General features: G+C 60.1%; 1 protein-coding gene across 2 annotated transcripts in view; it reads right to left on the bottom strand.

The window, feature by feature from the left end:
* The window catches only part of CAPN2 (calpain 2), a 38,614-nt gene extending 20,514 nt beyond the window's left edge, over window positions 1–18,100 (bottom strand). The window contains exons 1-3 of one of the 2 annotated variants that reach the window (XM_058701366.1): window positions 17,697–18,100; window positions 13,598–13,667; window positions 771–889 (exon numbers count right to left, since the gene is read on the bottom strand). In XM_058701366.1, the coding sequence (XP_058557349.1) occupies window positions 771–889; window positions 13,598–13,667; window positions 17,697–17,933 (426 nt within the window). In that variant the 5' untranslated portion in view covers window positions 17,934–18,100. The remainder of the gene's footprint in view (window positions 1–770; window positions 890–13,597; window positions 13,668–17,696) is intronic. The other variant, XM_058701367.1, reaches the window with a different exon arrangement.
* Between the last annotated feature and the right edge of the window lie 1,347 nt (window positions 18,101–19,447).

The raw sequence follows: 19,447 nt of genomic DNA, 5'->3' as shown, positions 1-19,447 counted from the left end.
CCCTTAGCCCCCAGGACCTGTCCTTAGTCCCTAGGATCCATTCCTGTCCCCCAGCACCTGTCCTTAGCCCCCAGGACCTGTCCTTAGCCCCCAGCACCTGCCCTTAGCCCCTAGGACCTGCCATTAGTCCTTAGGACCCATTCCTGGCCCCCAGGACCTGTCCTTAGTCCCTAGGATCCATTCCCGGCCCCCAGCACCTGTCCTTAGCCCCCAGGACCTGCTGTTAGTCCCTAGGACCCATTCCTGGCCCCCAGCATCTGTCCTTAGCCCCCAGGACCTGTCCTTAGCCCCCAGCACCTGCCATTAGTCCTTAGGATCCATTCCTGGCCCCCAGGACCTGTCCTTAGTCCCCAGGACCTGTCCTTAGTCCCCAGGACCCATTCCTGGCCCCCAGCACCTGTCCTTAGCCCCCAGGACCCATTCCTGGCCCCCAGCATCTGTCCTTAGCCCCCAGGACCTGTCCTTAGCCCCCAGCACCTGCCATTAGTCCTTAGGATCCATTCCTGGCCCCCAGGACCTGTCCTTAGTCCCCAGGACCTGTCCTTAGTCCCCAGGACCCATTCCTGGCCCCCAGCACCTGTCCTTAGCCCCCAGGACCCATTCCTGGCCCCCAGGACCTGTCCTTAGTCCCCAGGACCCATTCCTGGCCCCCAGCACCTGTCCTTAGCCCCCAGGACCCATTCCTGGCCCCCAGGACTGTCCTTAGTCCCCAGCACTGTCCTTAGCCCCCAGCACCTGCTGAGAGAACCTTGAGCCACCTGCTAAGTCACCTGGAAGTGGAAGATCCCAGCATAGTTTTCCTGGAAACTCTGGTTTAGGGGGACAACTCGGGCCAGGATCTCTTCGTTCAAGGTGAGGGAAGCGATGGCCGCCAGCAGCCAGCAGTCACCTGTGAACACAGCACAGAGCTCCAAGCAGGGGTCTCAGTACCAGGAGGACATCAGACACCATGTGCCCCCTCTGGGAGCTTGAAGCCAAGGACGGGCTGGTGTGGACAGTCCCCACTGAGGGGCAGTTTGGAGGGGGAAGCCCTCCCAGCCCGGCCCCCCGCCCCGGCCCCCTCTGGTGTGAGGACACAGATGCTTGCGGGAGCGCGGGACTCACCGCTGGGCTTGGGCAGCAGAGGACAGGGTCGGGGGGGAGACAGAGGGACGGGGTCGGGTGGGGAGGCGGGGCTGGCAGGTCGTGAGTGGGGCAGGTGTGGGAGCCTGGCTGGAGCGGGCGCGGGGGCCGAGGGCACATAGCAGTCACTTCTGGGGCGTGGGAGGGCACCGTGCGGGACACAAGAGTGGGGACGGTGGACGGGCCCCTCCTGTGGCCCACGGGTGACCGAGGCATCACGGGAGCACATGCGCGAGCTGCCACACACCCGGCACCCATGGCAGGTGCTCGGCACACAAGCACCGCGACCGTCCTACGTGGTCGGCTGTGACAGTGCATGGTGGGGGCTCACATTCTCTCCCCCAAAGGCCGCGGCCGGCTGACCCTCCTCCTACAGGCGTGGGCGCGCTCCTGCCCCCTCCCAGGACAGTGACAGGAGCAGCCTGGGAGGGGGGTCCGGGCTGGACAGTGACAGGAGCAGCCCGTCGAGAACGCGCCCTGACAGTTCTTCGACGAGACTCTCCCGCTGGCACTCGGAAGTGACGGCGTGCCAGCGGCTCTGCAGGGAGTGTCCGCCACCAACGGGAGGCAAATGCATCCTCTTGCTCCTTCGGCTGGGGGTGTGGGGGTGCTGGGGACCTCGTGGCCACCGCTCTCCTCCTGGGAGCCCGCGTCCCTCTGAGACTCCAGCTGCCCTGCACGCTCAGTCTGTGAGGTGTTGGCAGTGCAGACCCCGCCCCGATTCCAGGAGGCGGCCTGGCTGAGGGGTCGGCTCGGGAAACATGCCTTGACCTTCACTGGTGCGTCGGCGAGAGTGGACAGGTGCCCCGTGAGTCTGCTCGGTGACGTACAGTCTGCTGCTGCTGTGGGACGGGCAGTCCGAGAACCAGGCCAACTCGGAGGAAGAGGGGCCGGGGATGGAAAGTCCTGCCAGCAGTCCTGCAGACCCTGGATCAAGCCGTACCTGCAGCCCGACCTGCCTTGGACTTTCCTGGCACATGAGTTGATCACCCCCGTTTCCCTGAGCACCAGGGCAGCTGAGACCCTCCTATGTGCCGGCCACTCCCCAGGAGCCGCAGGGCCATTGCCACATCTGTGGAAGCCTGGACGTGCCTGTGACTCTCACTCTTCTTGAGCGAGCGTGAGATTTTCTGGGACTCTCCGCAGTGCTTGAATTGGGTCTGTCGACACGTGGAGGCAGACGGGCTCGTGGACAGCAGGGGCCCACGTGTGGGGAGCCCAGGGACCGAAGCCAGAGCTCCCACATTTCCTGCACAGCCCCCTCGAGTCCCTGAGCCCCCTTAGACGAGCCGCCGGGTCTGTGGGACTGGGGACTCAGGGTGGCCACCGGGCCCCGAGGGGCAGGGCCACTCAGAGGTCCCGGCTGACGGTGCTCTGCTCTGAGACGTGACTGGGTGCGGGGGGGACTGACTCCAGGTGACTGTGCTGCCTTTTGGTGTCTGTAGCCTGACATCTAGGTCAGTGCTGACCACATACCCAGCTCAGATTACCGCTCGCCACCAGATCCGGAGGCTCTTGCCACATCCCGGGAATCAGTGGCCGTGTTCCGTGGCTTCCGGTTTTCTTCCTCCAGGTCTCCCCTGGCCACCCTGGGGGGGGGGGGGGAGCAAGGCCCCAGTGCCCCCTGCCCTCTGGAGACAGCGCTCTTATGCCGGGCTATTCCGATGTAGCTGGTCTCCTCCGGAAGGCGTGTCAACCCAGAGTGTTTTCTGGACGGCAGACCTGCGGCTTTGAGAGGTCGACTTCCTTGCTTCAGCTCACACGTCTGGAAGGTCCCAGAAGATCCCACAAGGGGCAGAGAGGCTTCCCTTCCAGCTCAGGCTCTTAACAGCAGTGAGCAGCGAGCGCAGTCAGCATTCTGGATCAGTGCAGTTTACGGAGAACTCGCTGCACCGTTTATGTGTAAGTCTTACGGGGCGATTACCCACGTTAGCGTCACCTTTTGGAGATGAAAAACCGAAGCTCGGGGGCCTGTATACCAGACAGCCAGCCGGTCTCGGAAGCAAATCCTCTAAGTCAAATCCCAGGTTTTGTTTAAAACCTGAGCCTTGCCAGAGATTTCTTTTGGTTAAGAGGGTCTGATTCCTTTAATGCAGCAGAGACCACAATAGAAATACCCAACCGCAGCCTAAACTTAAAACTATGGGGTAACAAGCCAGCAGCTCCCTGAAATCCTATATCGTATCTTAACACCTGACACCATGCGCCCGTGAGATCCTGAAACGCGTCGCCTGCCCGCTGCAGCATAAGTCATGAAGGCCACGGGACGGTGGCCTGTCATGGCACCTTCCAGACAACAGCACCAGGAGCACAGCAAACAGGAGGAAACAGGTCAGAGCATTTCACAGCTGAAGACCCGAAACGCCTCTCATCAGGGGCCCCACTAGGGGACCCACGTGGGACCGGGACTGCGGAGTGGCCATCCAAAACATAAAAATCAAGTTCTAGCTCATCTTGTCACAGGAATAAATTCTAAATGAAATAATGTCCACATTGTAAGTATGTATTTTAATACGTTATTGACGTAGTTGATATGTCAATATGGTAAATCGAGCCATTTGTTTTAAGGTTTATTTATTTTTGAGAGAGAGACAGAGAGAGACAGAGTGTGAGAGGCGGAGGGGCAGAGAGAGAAGGAGTCACAGAATCTGAAGCAGGCTCCAGGCTCCGCGCTGTCAGCACAGAGCCCGACGCGGGGCTCGAACTCACGAACTGTGAATCATGACCTGAGCTGAAGTCGATGCTCAACCGACTGAGCCACCCAGGCACCCAAACGAGCCATTTGTTTTATTTATATATTTATTGCCTATGTATTTATACCATATATTTAAAAAAAAAATTTTAACATTTGTTCATTTTTGAGTGAGACAGAGCGTAAGCGGGGAGGGGCAGAGAGAGATGGAGACACAGAATCTGAAGCAGGCTCCAGGCTCTGACTGCCAGCACAGAGCCCGACATGGGGCTCGAACTCACGAACCTCGAGATCATGACCTGAGCTGAAGTAAGATGCTCAACCAGCTGAACCACCCAGGCACCCCTACAAATACGATATTTTTATAAATCCATTGACATTCTGGAAAAGACAACAGGAGAATTCCAGTGAAGACATGTTATCGACTTGTAACCTGGAAGCCATAAGCTTTTTTCTTTAAAGAGTTTTTTATTTTTTTAAGTAATCTCTACCTCCAACGTGGGGCTTGGACTCATGAACAAGAGCCATGCGCTCCAACAGAGCCAGCAGGCGCCCCTGAAGCCATAAACTTTTTATATGACACATTTAACGACGCTAAAGTAAAAAGAAAAAAGTCTACATGGTAAAAATATCATGATCAAGTCAAACTAAGAAAGTAACAAGCAAAAATATCTATTATTCAGATCCCAGACGAGACGTTATATAGAAAGATTTCTAGTAAATGATGAAATGAGAGCTCCATAGAAAAATGGACAAAGATATAAGCAGTTGACGGAGAAAGGAAAAACCAGTGTCTCGGCCATATTCAGGGCGCCTGGCCGGCTCAGTTGGTGGAGCAGTGGCTGTTCATTTTGGGGTCGTGAGTTCGAGCCCCACACTGGGCACAGAGATCATTTAAAAAAATTTAAAAACCCCAAATGTTGAAGGGTGCTCCCGTCACTCGTCATAAAAGAAATATAAAGGGAAGTTCCCCTGAACCACTTCCCTCTCTCAGATCGCACAGTAAGGTCGTGTGGTCCCAGAGGGGCCGGGGGAGACCCACTCGCGCCTGTCCATGAGCAGTCACACCACGTGGAGTGTGTGCCCCCGAAATCCCAGGTGCAGGAGTCGTCCACGGACACGCTCACGTGAACCAAGGACGGTGATAAGTCATTTCCTAGAGCCCTGGTCATCCGTCCACAGAGCGGAGCGACGATGTTCTCTGGGGACACAGACCCGCCTCCGAGAGGTTGCGTAAACCAGAGCAGGGCACAGAACATGCGTAGGACACGCCAGGAAAGGGAAAAAGACAGGTGGGAGAGAAGGTGGGGAGCGCCATGGGTCCCTCTGTAAGTCCTGTCTTCACAAACTGAAGGTATTTCTGGATGACTATTGTATGTGTCCTTTGACATAAACGCTAGGGACGTTTTGACGCCCTCAACGGATTAGCTGGTCATGTCATCCCTTAGAGTAAGGAGAAAAATAGCTTACTATCGTTCTTCTAAATGAAAATTATTTCCGGTCGAGGCCTCCCATAAGAACTGGTCAACCGTCGGCAAGAACAGCTAATCAGTTTGCCTCCTCCTGGGCCCCCAACGTGTATCCTGTTGAGAAGTTACCAGGTATTCCTTGAGAAAGGGTTCCTGCGGTCAAGTGCATTTCCAAAGGACGGGCAAAGCTAACCAGGTCAAGAGTGGAGGCTGCTTAGAGCTTTCCGGTAATTCTATGGGGTCAGGGGAGAGGGGTGCAATGCATTTCCCACGTCTCCGACCCCGGAACCTTCTGGCTTGCTTGGGGAGGGCGCGTCGGCTGCCGGCCCACCCGGGCAGGGTCCCTGGACCGGGCCCCTCAGAACCAGCTCCTCCTGGGGGTCCGGCGAGGCTCCCCCGTGGCAGTCTGGCATCGGCCCGAAAGGCAGGGGCCTCCTCCGGCAGCTAAGGTCCTTCTGACACGACCTGCGTCTTCTCTCTGGATGGTGACACCAACTTCTTTCTGGATCGTCTTTTCTTCACTGTTTTTCTCTACGGGGTTTACCGTGTGCACTACGGGGAGGGGTTGGGCCCCACTGAGGCGAGGCATGTGCAAATACTGGCACATTCCGTCCACTTGGTCTAAAGCTGTGACTCACCCTCTCATCCTGGGAGCCCGATGCCTGCCCCGGTCTGTGCAGCGCCCCGGCCGTGGGCAGGGACAAGTGTCAGAGCCGGGTCACTACGGGTCCTTGAACACGCTGGCTGCCGGCCACATCCATCATTAATGGAGCAGACAAGGCCGTGCCCGGAGGGCTAGACAGACTAGCCCTTCCCACATCCAGGTTCCCGCCCCCCCACACCCAGCTGCACCCCTGCCCGGCCTGTTCTGTCCTGGGAGACACTGGACTGGTACAGGCCTGAGAGGCCTCTCTGGCCCGCTTCCTGCCCTAGAAGCCCACCCAGGTGCCCCAACAGCCCGGGCTCAGTCAGGCAGGAGCTGCCCACAGGCGCCTGCACTCTCTTCCTGAACACAGCATAAGACAGTCCTCGCCCTGCTCGGAGACTGGACCTGAGTAGCGCCCTGGAGAGCGAGGGGGTCCGAGGCCGGGCCAGGGGCAGCTAGAAGGCCAGCATTCTAGAAATCACCGGGGCAGGGTTCAGGGCCTCAAGGCTGACTTGTGTCCTTCACTTAGGTGGACAGAGACCCTCCCCTCCCCAGCAGGGACCTCTGGGTCCCCGCACAGGTGTGTGTGCTCCAGGCTGTGTGCGCACCTGTTTCCTCAAGCAGCTGACCTCACTGGAACCTTCTGTCACCTTCCATCGCCTGCCTTCACTGGAACCTTCCGTCACCTTCCGTCACCTTCCGTCCCTGGAACTTCCCTCACCTGCCCTCACTGAAACCTTCCTTCATCTTCCCTCACCTGCGCTCTCCGGAACCTTCCCTCACCTCTGTCACCCCTGGAGGTACCTGTGCAGACTCCACCCTCCCCGGTTCCCATCTGGTTCTGGTTCTGGCTCTCGGCTGCCCTGTCTGCCCACTCTGCCTGGGTGTGTCCTTCCAGCGTGGCCCCCGCACACCCTGTTCCACGCGGGGCCTTCAGGAACCCCCGACGGCCGGGGTGGGGGGCGGGGACCCAGGTGGGACGAGCGCAGGATGCAGGCTAAGAAGACCAGATTTGAAGCCCGCCCCACTCGTGGTGTATGAATCCGGGGACATGTCTCCCTTTCTCTGACCCCAGGTTTTCTCGGCCATGCAGGCGGATAGGGAAGCCGAGGTCCATGGGGGGGGGCTTCAGAGATGAACCCCAAATGCTCTGCGTGAAGGTGAAATGTGAGCACACGCCTTCTTCTGGCGGAAGGACCGCAAACGGGAGATGTCTCTGAGGCCGGGGTCTGTGGCCCCGGAAGGGGTGACAGCTGACAATGGGGGTGGGGTTGGGGGGGCCCCTTACAGAACACAACCGCCCCTGCCCCTGCGGGTGGATGACCACGTTCTCCCCATGTGACTTGCCGTGGGTTTTCAGAGGGATTTTTACCCACGAATTTTGTGCCTAAGGCAGAGAGACTTCCTGTACTCATTTATTCACGTGTCTGAGGACTATTTGGTGACCGTTTCTCTGGCCCACCCTCAGGCACCTGCTCCTGGGCCCCAGGGAACACCCTCCCTCCTAACTTGCCTGGGAAAAGTGGGACTGGTTGTGTCTCTGGGTCCTTGGGCACAGCCGCCTTGCCCTCTGGACCCCGACAAAGGCTTGACTGTGTCCAGGGGGGCTCACCCGCCTCCAGGCACCCCCCCATTCCCCACACAGGCCGCGCCCAGGACACGGCCTCCCCGGCCGCCTTATGAATGGCTCCTTCAAGGCCCTTCTGAAAAGGTGAATTCAGACACAGCCGTGTCAGTACATTTCCAGGGCTGTGCTCCCCGGGCCTTCGCCCTTGTCCTGAAGGGCAGCTTGGTGCACGACCGAGGTCACCTGGGGCCCCCTGCGGGGCGCAGACAGAGGTTACTAACACCTGCGGCTGCCGGGAGTTTCTCCCAGAGGGGAGCACGGTGATACGTCTGGGTGCTCCCTCTCTGCCCCTGCCATCAGCCCTTCCCTCCGCAAGCAGGAAACTGAGGCACAGAGTCCAGGAGACGCTGGGCTTTTGTCCCCCATCCCAGCTGTGGGTCCTCACGTCCCAGCACGGCTGCTGGGGCCTGTCCCCAGAGAACGGAAGATTCGTGAGGGCAGGATCCGTGTCACCGTGAGCACATATGTGTCCGTGTCCATGATGCACACATGCGGCACGCACACACACACACACGCACACACCAAAAACGAAGACTGAGGAAGCTCTTCATCTCCGACAGAGCAGACAGCCCAAGGCCTGCCCGCTGCCTCCAGGAAGCCCTCCCAGCCTCAGCACGCCCCACGGTTGCTTCTCTCAGGGCCTGTGGGACCTGCCTATATGGTTCACCCCCAGGGGCGTGGTCACCAACTCCCCTCCCCCACCCCAGGGAATCCCTCTGGATGCATTTCTGACTGTCAGCTTTGGGTGGGGGGCTGGCGCATCTAGTGGGTGGTGGCACAGCCCCCACGAGCACCCGGCCCCCACCGTCCACGGCCCTGAGGCCGGGGAGCCCTGCCCTGCCTCCCGTCCTGCTTGACCCGGGGCTCACTGCCTCGGTGTTTTTCCTTTGCTTTCCGTGGTGACGGCGATGTAAACACCAAACAGACCAAGATGCCGAGGCTGCTTCCGCCCACACTTGACCCTGCAGACACACGTGTGGTTAACAGTGTCCAGCAGCTGGGAGACCCCGCCCCCAGGTCACCCCGAAGCTTCTCCACAGGACGTGCACACCCTGCCAGGGGCCCAGGCCTTGAGATGGTGGCTGATGAGTCACTGGGGGCGTCCCTTCCGTGACGGTTTCATGCCGAGAGCAGCCCAGAAGAGGGAAGAGGGTAGCCGCAAACTGGAATTCCCCCCCCCCCCCCGCCAGACAACACTCAATCACTTGTCATTTACATCCACGGCTGTGGGGAGGGGATACCCCTCGGGTCCCCTCTTACTCCCACCTGTCAGCCTTGGTTAACCAGCTGGCAGCCAGCAGCCAGCGACCCCTCCCTTCCCCTGCTGGAGCAGGGCCCTAAAAGGAGGCTGGGGGCGGGGGGGGGGGGGAGAGCTGAAGACACAGCCCTGAAGTTCCCAGCCTCACTCTGCACTTGCCTGGATCAGGGACGCTCGGAAGGGAGGCCCTGCCGCCCAGACCAGGAGGAAGAAGCCACCAGGTGCCTGTTTCCTCTGCGGTCCCAGTTCGTAGACCCACGCCCCTCCTCCCCCGTCCCTGCTGCCTCCATGGCCCACAGCGGGGAGCACCTCACCTCCGGAGCCCCTGCGAGCCCTCGCAGCACAGAACGGGGACAGAGCCTCCGGTGGGGGGGGCGGCCAGGTCACATGACAAAGCGGCCCACGAAACACGGGTCCTTCCCTCTGATGCGGCCCCCCGGCCAGATGGAGAAACCGAGTCACACAGCTACACGCGCCGCCCCCAGCCTCACCTGAGCTGCTCGTCCCCGAAGACAACCTCCAACCTGCAGCTTCTAAGGCCCATGCCACGCGCCCGTCGGCATTGCCTAGTGTCACCTCAGCCCCGTGGCGTTCGCGGATGAGGACAACGGAGGCCTGAAGACCCCGGGGTTCGCCCAAAGCGAGAGCCGAGTGGCCGAGCCGAGGCCACGCTCTGCCTGACGCACACGCACGTGCTCACTCCTGACCCCGCTAGTCACACCTGTTGCATGGCTCTGGGGGGGACGCACAGGCCTGCGGGGACCGTCCTGCCCGAGGGCAAGGGACGGGAGGCTGGACCCCGACACGGCCCACTGTGCCACCGCCTGGGTAGCTGCGACGCACACGAGGCTCCTGGCAGTTACACTTGGAAAATTAAACCCAGCTCCTCGCCTGCATCAGTCCCTCCTCAGGGTCTCCCAAGTGGCTCACGGCACAGAGTGCAGACACGGACCCCGTCCTTCAGCGTTGGAGTGCACCCGCTGGCCAGGCGTCGGACGCCGTGTGGACCACCCTCAGCCCGGGGCTCCCTTGCCCGCACTGCCGCTGTGTGGACACTGGTGGGGTGATCCGAGCCAGGCTCCTGGGACCGCGGAGCAGGGACGTTACTGTCACGGACACGGGCTGAGCCCCGTGGCGGGTGTGGGAGGGACTGGGGTCCGCCAGCAGAGGGTACCATCCTCTCAGTGTCACAAGTAGCGGGACCTCACGAAAATGGATCCAAGGGAGCACCCCACAAAGGCCCAGTCACTGTGCCGGCAGGGGGCAGGGGAACCCCCTAAAGTCCTCTTGGGCACTCTGGGGCTGTCAGCGTGTGCAGCGAGGGGGCGGGAGATCAGGAACCCTGCTGTGTGGTGGGCCCGGCTGGGCAGCCAGGGCAGGACAGGGACCCCCCCACCGGTCCTGCCGAACAGCAGGCCTAGTGCTCCAGACTTCCCGGCGGCAGGAAGGGATCTGGGAGCACACGGGAAGCAAGGCCCTGACGGAGCATTTACAGCTGGCAGGGGGGCGGTGGGAGGAAATGACTCACGGGCGCCTCACATGTGCTCCGAGAGCGAGAGCGGAGGGGCCCCGTGGGGCGGAGGACGCGCCAGCCGAGAAGCACAAGGGAAGGCACTTACTTTCTCCATCAAAGCAGCTGAGACTTAGTTCCTAGTCCTTTTTTTTTTTTTTTTTTTTTGAGAGAGAGAGAGAGCTCGAGTGTGGGGGAGAGGCAGAGAGAGAGGGAGAGAGAGGGAGGGAGGGAGACAGACAGAGGGAATCCCAAGCAGGTTCCATGCTGTCAGCATGGAGCCCGACTTGGGGCTCGAACCCATGAACCCTGAGATCATGACCTGAGCCAAAATCAAGACTCGGACACTTAACCGACTGAGCCCCCCCCAGGAGCCCCAGTCCCAGTCCTTTTTGTTTTTAAACTACATGCATTAGTTTTTAAAAAGGCACCTGCAAATTCAATACAGGGCGTCCTGCGACACCCTACAGCACCCTACAACGTCCTACAACATCCATGCAAAGCAAGGAGAATCTGAACCTGCCACCTGGAAGAGCCAAGCTGACGTGAGCCGACACGTCACATGGTCGCTGAATGGGATCCCGGCACAGAGTCAGGACGTGAATGTAAAGAAAGTATAGACTTTGCTTAACGATGACAGATATTGACGTAACAAGCGCAGGGACCGTGAGGTGGGGGTGGGGGGAACGGAATTCTCTATTATCTTCCCAATTCTTCTGTGAATCTAAAACTGCACTGAAAAATAAAGCCTATTACGTTTCTTAAAAGGCACCTATCATACGAATGACTTTTGAAAACTATCATTTAAATCATCTAGGGGCGCCTGGGTGGCTCGGTCGGTTGGGCGTCCGACTTCGGCTCAGGTCACGATCTCGCGGTTCGTGAGTTCGAGCCCCGCGTCGGGCTCTGGGCTGATGGCTCGGAGCCTGGAGCCTGTTTCCGATTCTGTGTCTCCCTCTCTCTCTGTCCCTCCCCCGTTCATGCTCTGTCTCTCTCTGTCACAAAAATAAATAAACGTTGAAAAAAAAAATTTTAAAACTGCACTGAAAAATAAAGCCTATTACGTTTCTTAAAAGGCACCTATCATACGAATGACTTTTGAAAACTATCATTTAAATCATCTAGGGGCGCCTGGGTGGCTCGGTCGGTTGGGCGTCCGACTTCGGCTCAGGTCACGATCTCGCGGTTCGTGGGTTCGAGCCCCACGTGGGGCTCGGTGCTGACGGCTCGGGGCCTGGAGCCTGCTTCTGATTCTGTGTCCCCCTCTCTCTCTGTTCTTCCCCTGCTTGTGCTGTGTCCCTCTCTCTCTCTCTCTCAAAAATAAACATTAACAAAATTTATCTAAAACTGCTTTCCGATACTAGTGGTCAAGTTTGGGGGGGGGGGTTGCATGTGTGTCTTCATTTCAGGGCATCTCTGAGGCCACACCATTTGCCCCGTTTCCCCCCATTTTTAGAAGAGACAGAGGTTCCGAGTGACGACGCGCCTACGATCTAAGACGGGAGCCCTGGCTGCCACCTCTGTTCGTGTGACCAGGTGCCGCTGCCACAGCGCCCCTTTCCAGATGCTTCCGAGCCTGCTGGCACTTAGCGACAGTGACCACCCCGTGCCCAGAGTCAGGGCGAGAGCTCCGTCAACCACATGTCACAGATGGTCATCGATCCAGGAGCCTCCGAGAGGAAGGCTAAGACAGCCAGACGGCGACACGGCGTGAGACAGCTCAGGAAGGACATGCCAGCAGGGGCGTTCTAAGCGGGCTTATCACACGCAGTTTTGTTTCCGTTCGATCCACTCCAGGGGCTTCACCCCAGGAACGTGAGCTCCCCCGGCTCCTTTCCAGAAGCCCGGTGCTATTTAAACAAGGTTTAAATCCTGCAACCGTTGCAATTTGGCCCTTAAGGTGTCCTAACACTCCGCGGGCCAGTGTGGGGTGTGGGCCGGTGTGGGGTGGGGGCCGGTGTGGAGGGGGGCCGGTGTGGAGTGCGGGCCAGGTGTGGAGCGAGGGCCAGCTGCGTGTGACAGGCCAGGTGTGACAGCTGCCATGTGTGTGTCCTGATCTCCCAAACCCCAGGGTTGGCCAAGGCTTCTGCCAACTTGCGGGCCTGTTACGTCCCATCACTCGAGGAGAGGCTTCTATCTTCTGGCGAGGGGGGGGGAGGGGGTGGAAAGGAACGAGGAGGGGAGGATGGGGGAGGATTCTCGCAGGTAAGAATGTGCTCCGGCATCTCAGGCATCTGCACACACGCACAGGCCAGGCTCGGACCAGCTGGCCGGGTTCTCGAAGAGGCATTTCCCGTGGGGCTCCTGGGGCGCCCAGCCTGACGATTCACACAGCTGCCCTGACCCCCGGCAGGGCCCGGAACTTTCCAGGCCCTCTTGCACAAGTCTAGCCCAGGGCCTAACGCGACGGCCCCGGGGTCAGACCGTCTGCGCCCGTGGGCCAGACCCCCAGCTCCCCGGGCCTCAACGTCCTCGCCTATACACCGGGAATAATCACAGGGCCGTGGGGACTTTGCTGTCACAGCTCAGCGTCTGGCACCCGGTACTCACTCGGGACACATGGCTGCTCCTGCTTTGGGCACCAGGGCCTGTGCCAAGCGGGCCAGGAGAGGAGGTGCAGTTCAGGTCAGTTTTGCTCCCGACGGAGCCGTGTAGGGGGCAGGCTGAAGCCGGTAGGGGACACAGGTCTACGGGAGCGGACATCCGCCATTTACCACGAGCGGATTCTGTGAGCATCTTAGACAACTGTCCAGACCCCTCCACAGACTCGGGAGTTTCCCACCGACGCGGGACGCGGCCAGCCCTCCGCCTCAGACCCGCGCCCACCTGCCTGCTGTACGTGCACGTCACACCCACCAAGGCCGCCTCCCGCTGTCGTGATGCCACAGCCAGCGGAGGACGCCCTGGGGCCTGAACTTCCTGCAGCAGACAGCGTCCTCTTCCCTCGCACTGAGTCCCCATCCAGGTCGCTGAGCCCGGAGACCAGAGTCGTCCCCTGGCCCTCAGCCCGCAGCCCGCCATGTCACAGGCCGCGAGCAAGGCAGTCCCCAGGGGGTGGAGGCCAACACCCCAACAGCAGCCCAGAGCAGGGGGCACAGGGGGCCTCGGGGCACACTGGCGCATCTGTGAGCCTTGGCGTGGACCCCTGGGCGGGGGGAGGGGGAGAAATTCCAGGAAGCTTCTGGAAATGGAAATCACCGGGCTTCCTGAGAGGGGAGGGAAGGTGGGGCCTCGCAGACAGGACCCCGCAGCCCCTTCAGATGCCTCACTTACCCAGGGCTCCTTGGCAGATGTCTGTGCGGGTGGCTCCTCCAACAATAAACTCGGGGTCGTCGCAGATCTCCTGGGAACGAGACCCACAAGGTGCCATCAAGCCACCAGCACACGCTTTTGCGGTCAGGACACCTCGGTTCCCGGTGGGCGCAGCAGGCGCCTTCCCCCCTTCCGCTCCCCCCTCGGAGAAGCTCTGCAGTTATAGACAGACCACCCTGGGTCCTTATCATTCCCCTGCTCCGTGGAACCCCAGCGCTCATGTCGCCACGCCCGGGGCCACGATGCCACCTCTCTGCCACGTGTGGAGTCCCTTCAGCCTCCGGAGCTGCCCCGCCAGCCACACCAGCCCCCCTCCTCTATCCCTGCACCTCTCCCCGCCCAACTCTCTGTTTCGCCTCAGACCACATTTCATGACTCACTGCCGCCTCCTCCAGGAAGCCCTCCTTCACAGCCCAGCCCTGGCTCATCTCCGGGATTCTGGGCCCCAGCGCACTTGTACTCTGCGGTTTGGTGTTTAGTTGTGCCCTGTCTGGTGGTGCTGCTGGGTATGTGCAGGGGAACTTTCTAGCCTTCTGAATTCATTCACGGGGCCAGGACACTTGCAGCATCCAGGTCCTGTGAACCTGCCGTAGAGCAGGGCTGCGTGTGGCGCTTTATCTCACGGAGCCCCTCCAGGAACACAGACGGGCGCGTCCCCATTCTGCGGGTGAGGACGCAGGCGAAGGAGATAAAACCACGGAGAACAACGTGTGGGAAGTTACAGCGAGCGCTCTGTGACAGAGGGCACCGGGATTTGAACTCACGGGCACACAGCCAGCTCTTTCTGCTCTGGAGCTCCTCCAGCTGATTACCAACAGGTCTCTGAGGGCGTTCAGGCCTCGGGATTGTCCCGCAAGTGGCCTGGTGGGAGCCACTGTTGAACCGTTCTGGCCCCTCCTGCCTCCCTCCCTCGGTGTTTCCGGATTCTGAAGCGCTCACCCCACCCCAGAGCCACAGAGGAAGCCGGGGCATAAATCAGGGTTCTCGTCAGCTCCGGCAAACCCGGTTTGCAAGGGCTCCACCCCACGGCCCCCGGAGCGCCCCTCCGGTCAAGCAGGAGCCTTTCCTGGGTGTGCCCCAGTCCGGCCCCCGCCCTGCAGCCGAAATCTACAGCAAAGCACATTCCTTTCGTGCCCAGGTCGGTCTGTTTCGGGGGACAGACAGTGAGAACGAGCTTCTGCCGAGGCGAGCTCCCCGCCAGCCGAGCACCCCTGCAGCAGACTAACCTGCACACGGAGCTCCCGCCGCTGTTCCTCCGTGTGCCGGGTGCCTGACCCCGATGGATTTTTCCAGGGGGCTGCAGGGGCAGCCCTGTCAAAGAAGGCTCCAGGGGTGCCTAGAAAACTGACCCTTGTGCCCAGCATGGGGGCACTGGATTCAACACGGCTGTGACAGTCCCAGGGGGGCGGCCGAGGGCGTGGGCTCTGGATTTACACCACCGGGGTCGGAACCCAGGCCCTGCCACTTTCGTGGGTTCTAGGACCCTGGCAAGTTCCTTCCCCTCCTTCGGCCTCAGTTTCCTCATCTGTAAAATGGGGACAGTGTGACAAGTATGCTGAGACGCCTCTGTAAGCGCTCCACAGACATCACCTGTTATTATTATCAGGGGAGGACAAGTTGCTGATCCTCACGGAGCCCAGAGGCAGGAGAAGCAGGTTTGATGCGGTGTAAGCGAGTCCTGAACCTCTCCGGGAGGTTTGTGCTCAGGGAACAATGGGACTCACGCCTGTCCTAGCTGTGGTTTCCTGCCTGCGTAACTGCAGCCCCCTCCCCAGCCCGTGAGCTCCAGGCCTGGGAAGGAGCACACCCTCTGCCCTCCTGCGCCGACCCCTCCCTGCTCTCCCTTCCTGGGGACCCTGTTCCCCCACCTCCTCCTCTCTGCCTGTCTCCCGTCCCTTCCTCCTCCTTGACTCAGCACAGAGGTGTTCTCACCTGCCACAGCCTCTCAACCCCCAAATCCGGCCCTGCCCACCACTAACCTGTCCCCTTCCACAGACACCCTCAGAATGTAGCTGGGACACTCCCCCCTTGGAGGCCATAGCAGCCAGGCGCTGCACCCCTTCCCACGGCACTTGCCCTGTTAAAGTCACCAATGACCTTGCTCGTGTCCAAATCCGGGGGCCATTTTGTCTCCCCTGCTTGACCCCAACCACGGCGGTGCTGGAGAAGTTAGGGCGGAGGCAGAGGGCAGCTGCAAGCCGAGGGCTCCGCACACCCACAGACTGGACAGCCTCCTGGTTCCACCCCGGACACCCGTGAGAGCACATATTAACTTTTGCAGGCCCCCATTTCTTCAACCACCGAATAGAACATAACAGCCTCCCCTGAGCAGGGGTCCTGAAATGGCTCCAGGCCTCTTTCCTGTCTGGAAGCCCTACAGGCATTTCCACCTGCCCCTAAAGTCGAAAGAGGCAGAAACTATATGCACTGTGCCTGGTACACAGTAGGTACTCAGTTAATGCTTACGGAATGAACGCAGGAGTTAAGTGAAGGAGTGTGTAAACGCACTTTGTAAACTGTGAGGGAAGCGCTATGCTAATGCCAGGGGAATGCGCTCTCTTCTCGACCACTTCCACAACTATAATTTCAGAGGAAGCTCGTTACACTCCTGCATTCATTCACTCACTCATTCCGCGAAGAATCGCCATCTCCCTGTTCACGGACATATTCCAAACACTGGAGACAGAGCCCGGCATTGAATATGTGCTCCGTAAATATTGCTGGATGGGTGAATGGATGTTGCAAAGAGCATTAGCCCTGCTGGGCTCTGGGGTGTATCGGTGAATGATACACATGCTGGCCCCCTGGTCCCCCCAGTTCAGTAGGAAGGACCATAATATGCAACTGTCTCTCTAAATTGTGAAAATACCTGAGGGAAGTCCACAGGGCTCAGTGATGAATAACAAAAGATAAAGAGAGATAAATAAAGAGAAAAACATTTAGGCAACATGTTTCCTTTTAGATGAAGAAATGGAGGCGGAGAGGTTAAATGGTTCAGGCAGGGTCACCCCTCAGGTGACAGAGAATGAACTCAGGGTCCGGGGCATTCCTACAGCACTTGCGGCCTATGGGGGGTGGGGGGTTTGGGGTACCAGGAGGTGACCTGGGAGGTACAGAGGAGGGGTCGCAGGGCAGCAACCTTACTCTCCAGTCAGGAATCTAGAGGCTGGATCCTTGTTTAGGTCTGGTGGGGGAAGCCCATGAAGTCTGCAGAGGTGCAGGTGGCAGGGAATCCAAGGCCAGCTGGGGTTGGGGGGGCGGGGGGGGGGGTGCGACCAGATCAGAGGGCAAGCTGTCCCAAGGCCTGCCAGGGCAGGAGGTACAGGACAAGGGAGCTTAGAGGGGCCCCGAGCTTCCCCAGGGACGATTGTGGGCCAGGCAATGAGGAGGAACATTTGGCCCTTGCTGCACCACCCCAGCCCTTCCTTAATCATCAGGGTAAATATTTGGCCGAGGTCTGGCCAGCTCCCATCTGGAAAACTAAACAGGGAACTCTGATTGGACACATGTAACCACCACGCATGAGACAGTCCTCACTCACAAAGGCCCCAGGCTGTGGATCCCGCCCTCCCCAAACCAGACCGAAGCAGACCGAAGCAGAGTTGGAGCCCCCCCTTTTCCTGGTCACATACTGCCTGCCTCCCAGCTCCCTCCTTTCCCCGCAGCCCCTCCTCCCGCCATCTCTCCACGGGACTCCGATTAGTTTCCTCGGGACCCCCTGACGTCACCGCGACTTTCCGTGGAGTCCGAAGGCGGCTCCCCGGTTAGGCCTGCTAACCGCGCTGGAGGGCAGGGCGCGCCGGACCCGCCGGGGCAGCGCCGGGGCGGGGAGGGGCCGGGCCGCGGGGCGGACGCGCGGGCGCCGAGTAACGGGGAGGGGCGCGCTCCCGGCGGCCGGCGCAGGCCCTCGGCCGGAGGCCTGGACCCCGCACCCCGGACCCCCTGTCCCGCCCCCGGACTCCTCCCCGGACTCCCTGCCCCCTCGGACTCCTCCCCGGACCCGCGCACCCCTCCCATGCCCCCGAGTTCCCCCCACCGCGCACCCCGCCGCGCCGCCTACCGTGGGCCGCTTCCACACGATGCCCTGCGTCTTGCTGGAGTAGGGTCCCAGCTCCTTGAAGCCCAGGGAAGAAGGGATGGCCGGGAAGGAGGGGTCCTGGAAGAGCGTCCCGGCCTCCAGGCACTCGTCCCGCAGCGCCTCGTAGTCCTGGTTGAGGTACTTGATGGCCTTTTCGTGCGAGCCCAGCCCGTCGGCCGCCTCTCGGTCCTTCGCCAGCTTGGCCGCGATGCCGGCCATGGTGGGGGTCTGGGCAGGGGCGCGGCGAGCGAGGGCCGGTTCTGCAGGGGCGCGGCGAGCGAGGGCGAGCCTGTGTCTGCAGGGGCGCGGCCGGGCCCGGTGCGCTGCGGCTGGACTGCGGTCTGCAGCTCTGCAGGCTGTGATTCCCCCAGCGGGAGGCGCCCCCTCCCGGCGGGGTGTGGCCTCGGCGCCGCGGGGTGTGGCCTCCGGGCGGGAGTGTGGCCTCGGCGCCGGCGCCGTGGGCGGGGGTGTGGCCTTCAGGAGGGATGTGGCCTCGGCGCCGCGGGGCGTGGCCTCCCGGTGGGGGTGTGGCCTCCCGGCGCGGAGCACGGTTGGGGCGGGGGTGCCTCCCCGCGGGGGTGACCTCGGCGCCGTGGGTGGGGTCCGCCACCTGCTGCCGGACCTATAGCTCACTCCGCACCCCCAGGACAGTAAGGAGGGGGGGGGACTAGATTCGCTGCCATCAGTCCCCGACTTTGTGCCAGACACTGTCCCAGCGGCTGTGCAGAGGTCACCTCGTGGGAGCCTCGCAGCGACGCCCTGGTCTCACAGGTGCGAGCGCCCGGCCCACCCACTACCACTGTCGCACACCTGGCCACCGGCAGCACCGGGTTCCAAGGCCTCCAGGCCTGTGATGATCACGGGCAGGGCTGCCGGGCTGGCAAATACAGACATCTTCGCAGGTGAATTCGAATTTCAGGTTAACACCAGTATTTTTTTAGTGTAAGTGTGCCCCAGATACTGCAGGGACGTACTTACACTAAAAGGCTCAGTCAGTGGAGCGTTGGGGCCCTTGATCTTGGGGTCATGAGTTTGAGCGCCACGTGGAGAGGCCTCAGTGTTAACCTCCACGTGGAGATTACTAAAACACAGGTAATGGTTGTTTGTTGAAACTCACACTGAATGAGGGGCTTGTGTCAATACTGGCAGAGTGTTCGGAGAACAGTGCTGGGTGACCGGTCAGGGACAGAGCGTGGATTGGCAGCTCCCCGGGGGGACTGGGTGGCCCAGGCCTGCATGTCCTGCATCTCCCTGGCACTGATAGGCAGGTGTCTGTGTGTCAGTGGGAAAAGGGGTGGATTAGCCCTCAGTTACCCTGTCCACCCTATCCTACGGGCCATGTGACCTTGGCTGGAAGACTTTTTATTTATTTGTTTGTTTTAATTTCATTATTTTTTTAAAGCTTATTTATTTATTTTGACAGAGACTGAGTGAGCCTGAGAACAGGGGAGGGCAGAGAGAGAGGGAGAGAGAGAATCTCAAGCAGGTCAGCACAGAGCCCGACGCGGGGCTCGAACTCACAAATCGTAAGACCATGACCTGAGCTGAAATCAAGAGTCGGACGCTTAACCGACTGAGCCACCAGGCGCCCCTCAATCCTGCATTCCTAACTGGCTTCTCTTTTAGTTTCTCCTTTGAACTATTAAAAAACAAAAAACAAAAAACACCTACTAGTTCCCTCCTTCTTTAATGAGTTAAATAAAATCTTGGACATATGTTCATCTTATATTTTC

Source organism: Neofelis nebulosa, chromosome 15 (assembly GCF_028018385.1).
Source record: "Neofelis nebulosa isolate mNeoNeb1 chromosome 15, mNeoNeb1.pri, whole genome shotgun sequence".
In the NCBI taxonomy this organism is placed as follows: domain Eukaryota; kingdom Metazoa; phylum Chordata; class Mammalia; order Carnivora; family Felidae; genus Neofelis; species Neofelis nebulosa.
The sequence above is the reverse complement of the archived record's forward strand: the minus strand, read 5'-3'. Positions and strand labels throughout refer to the sequence as shown.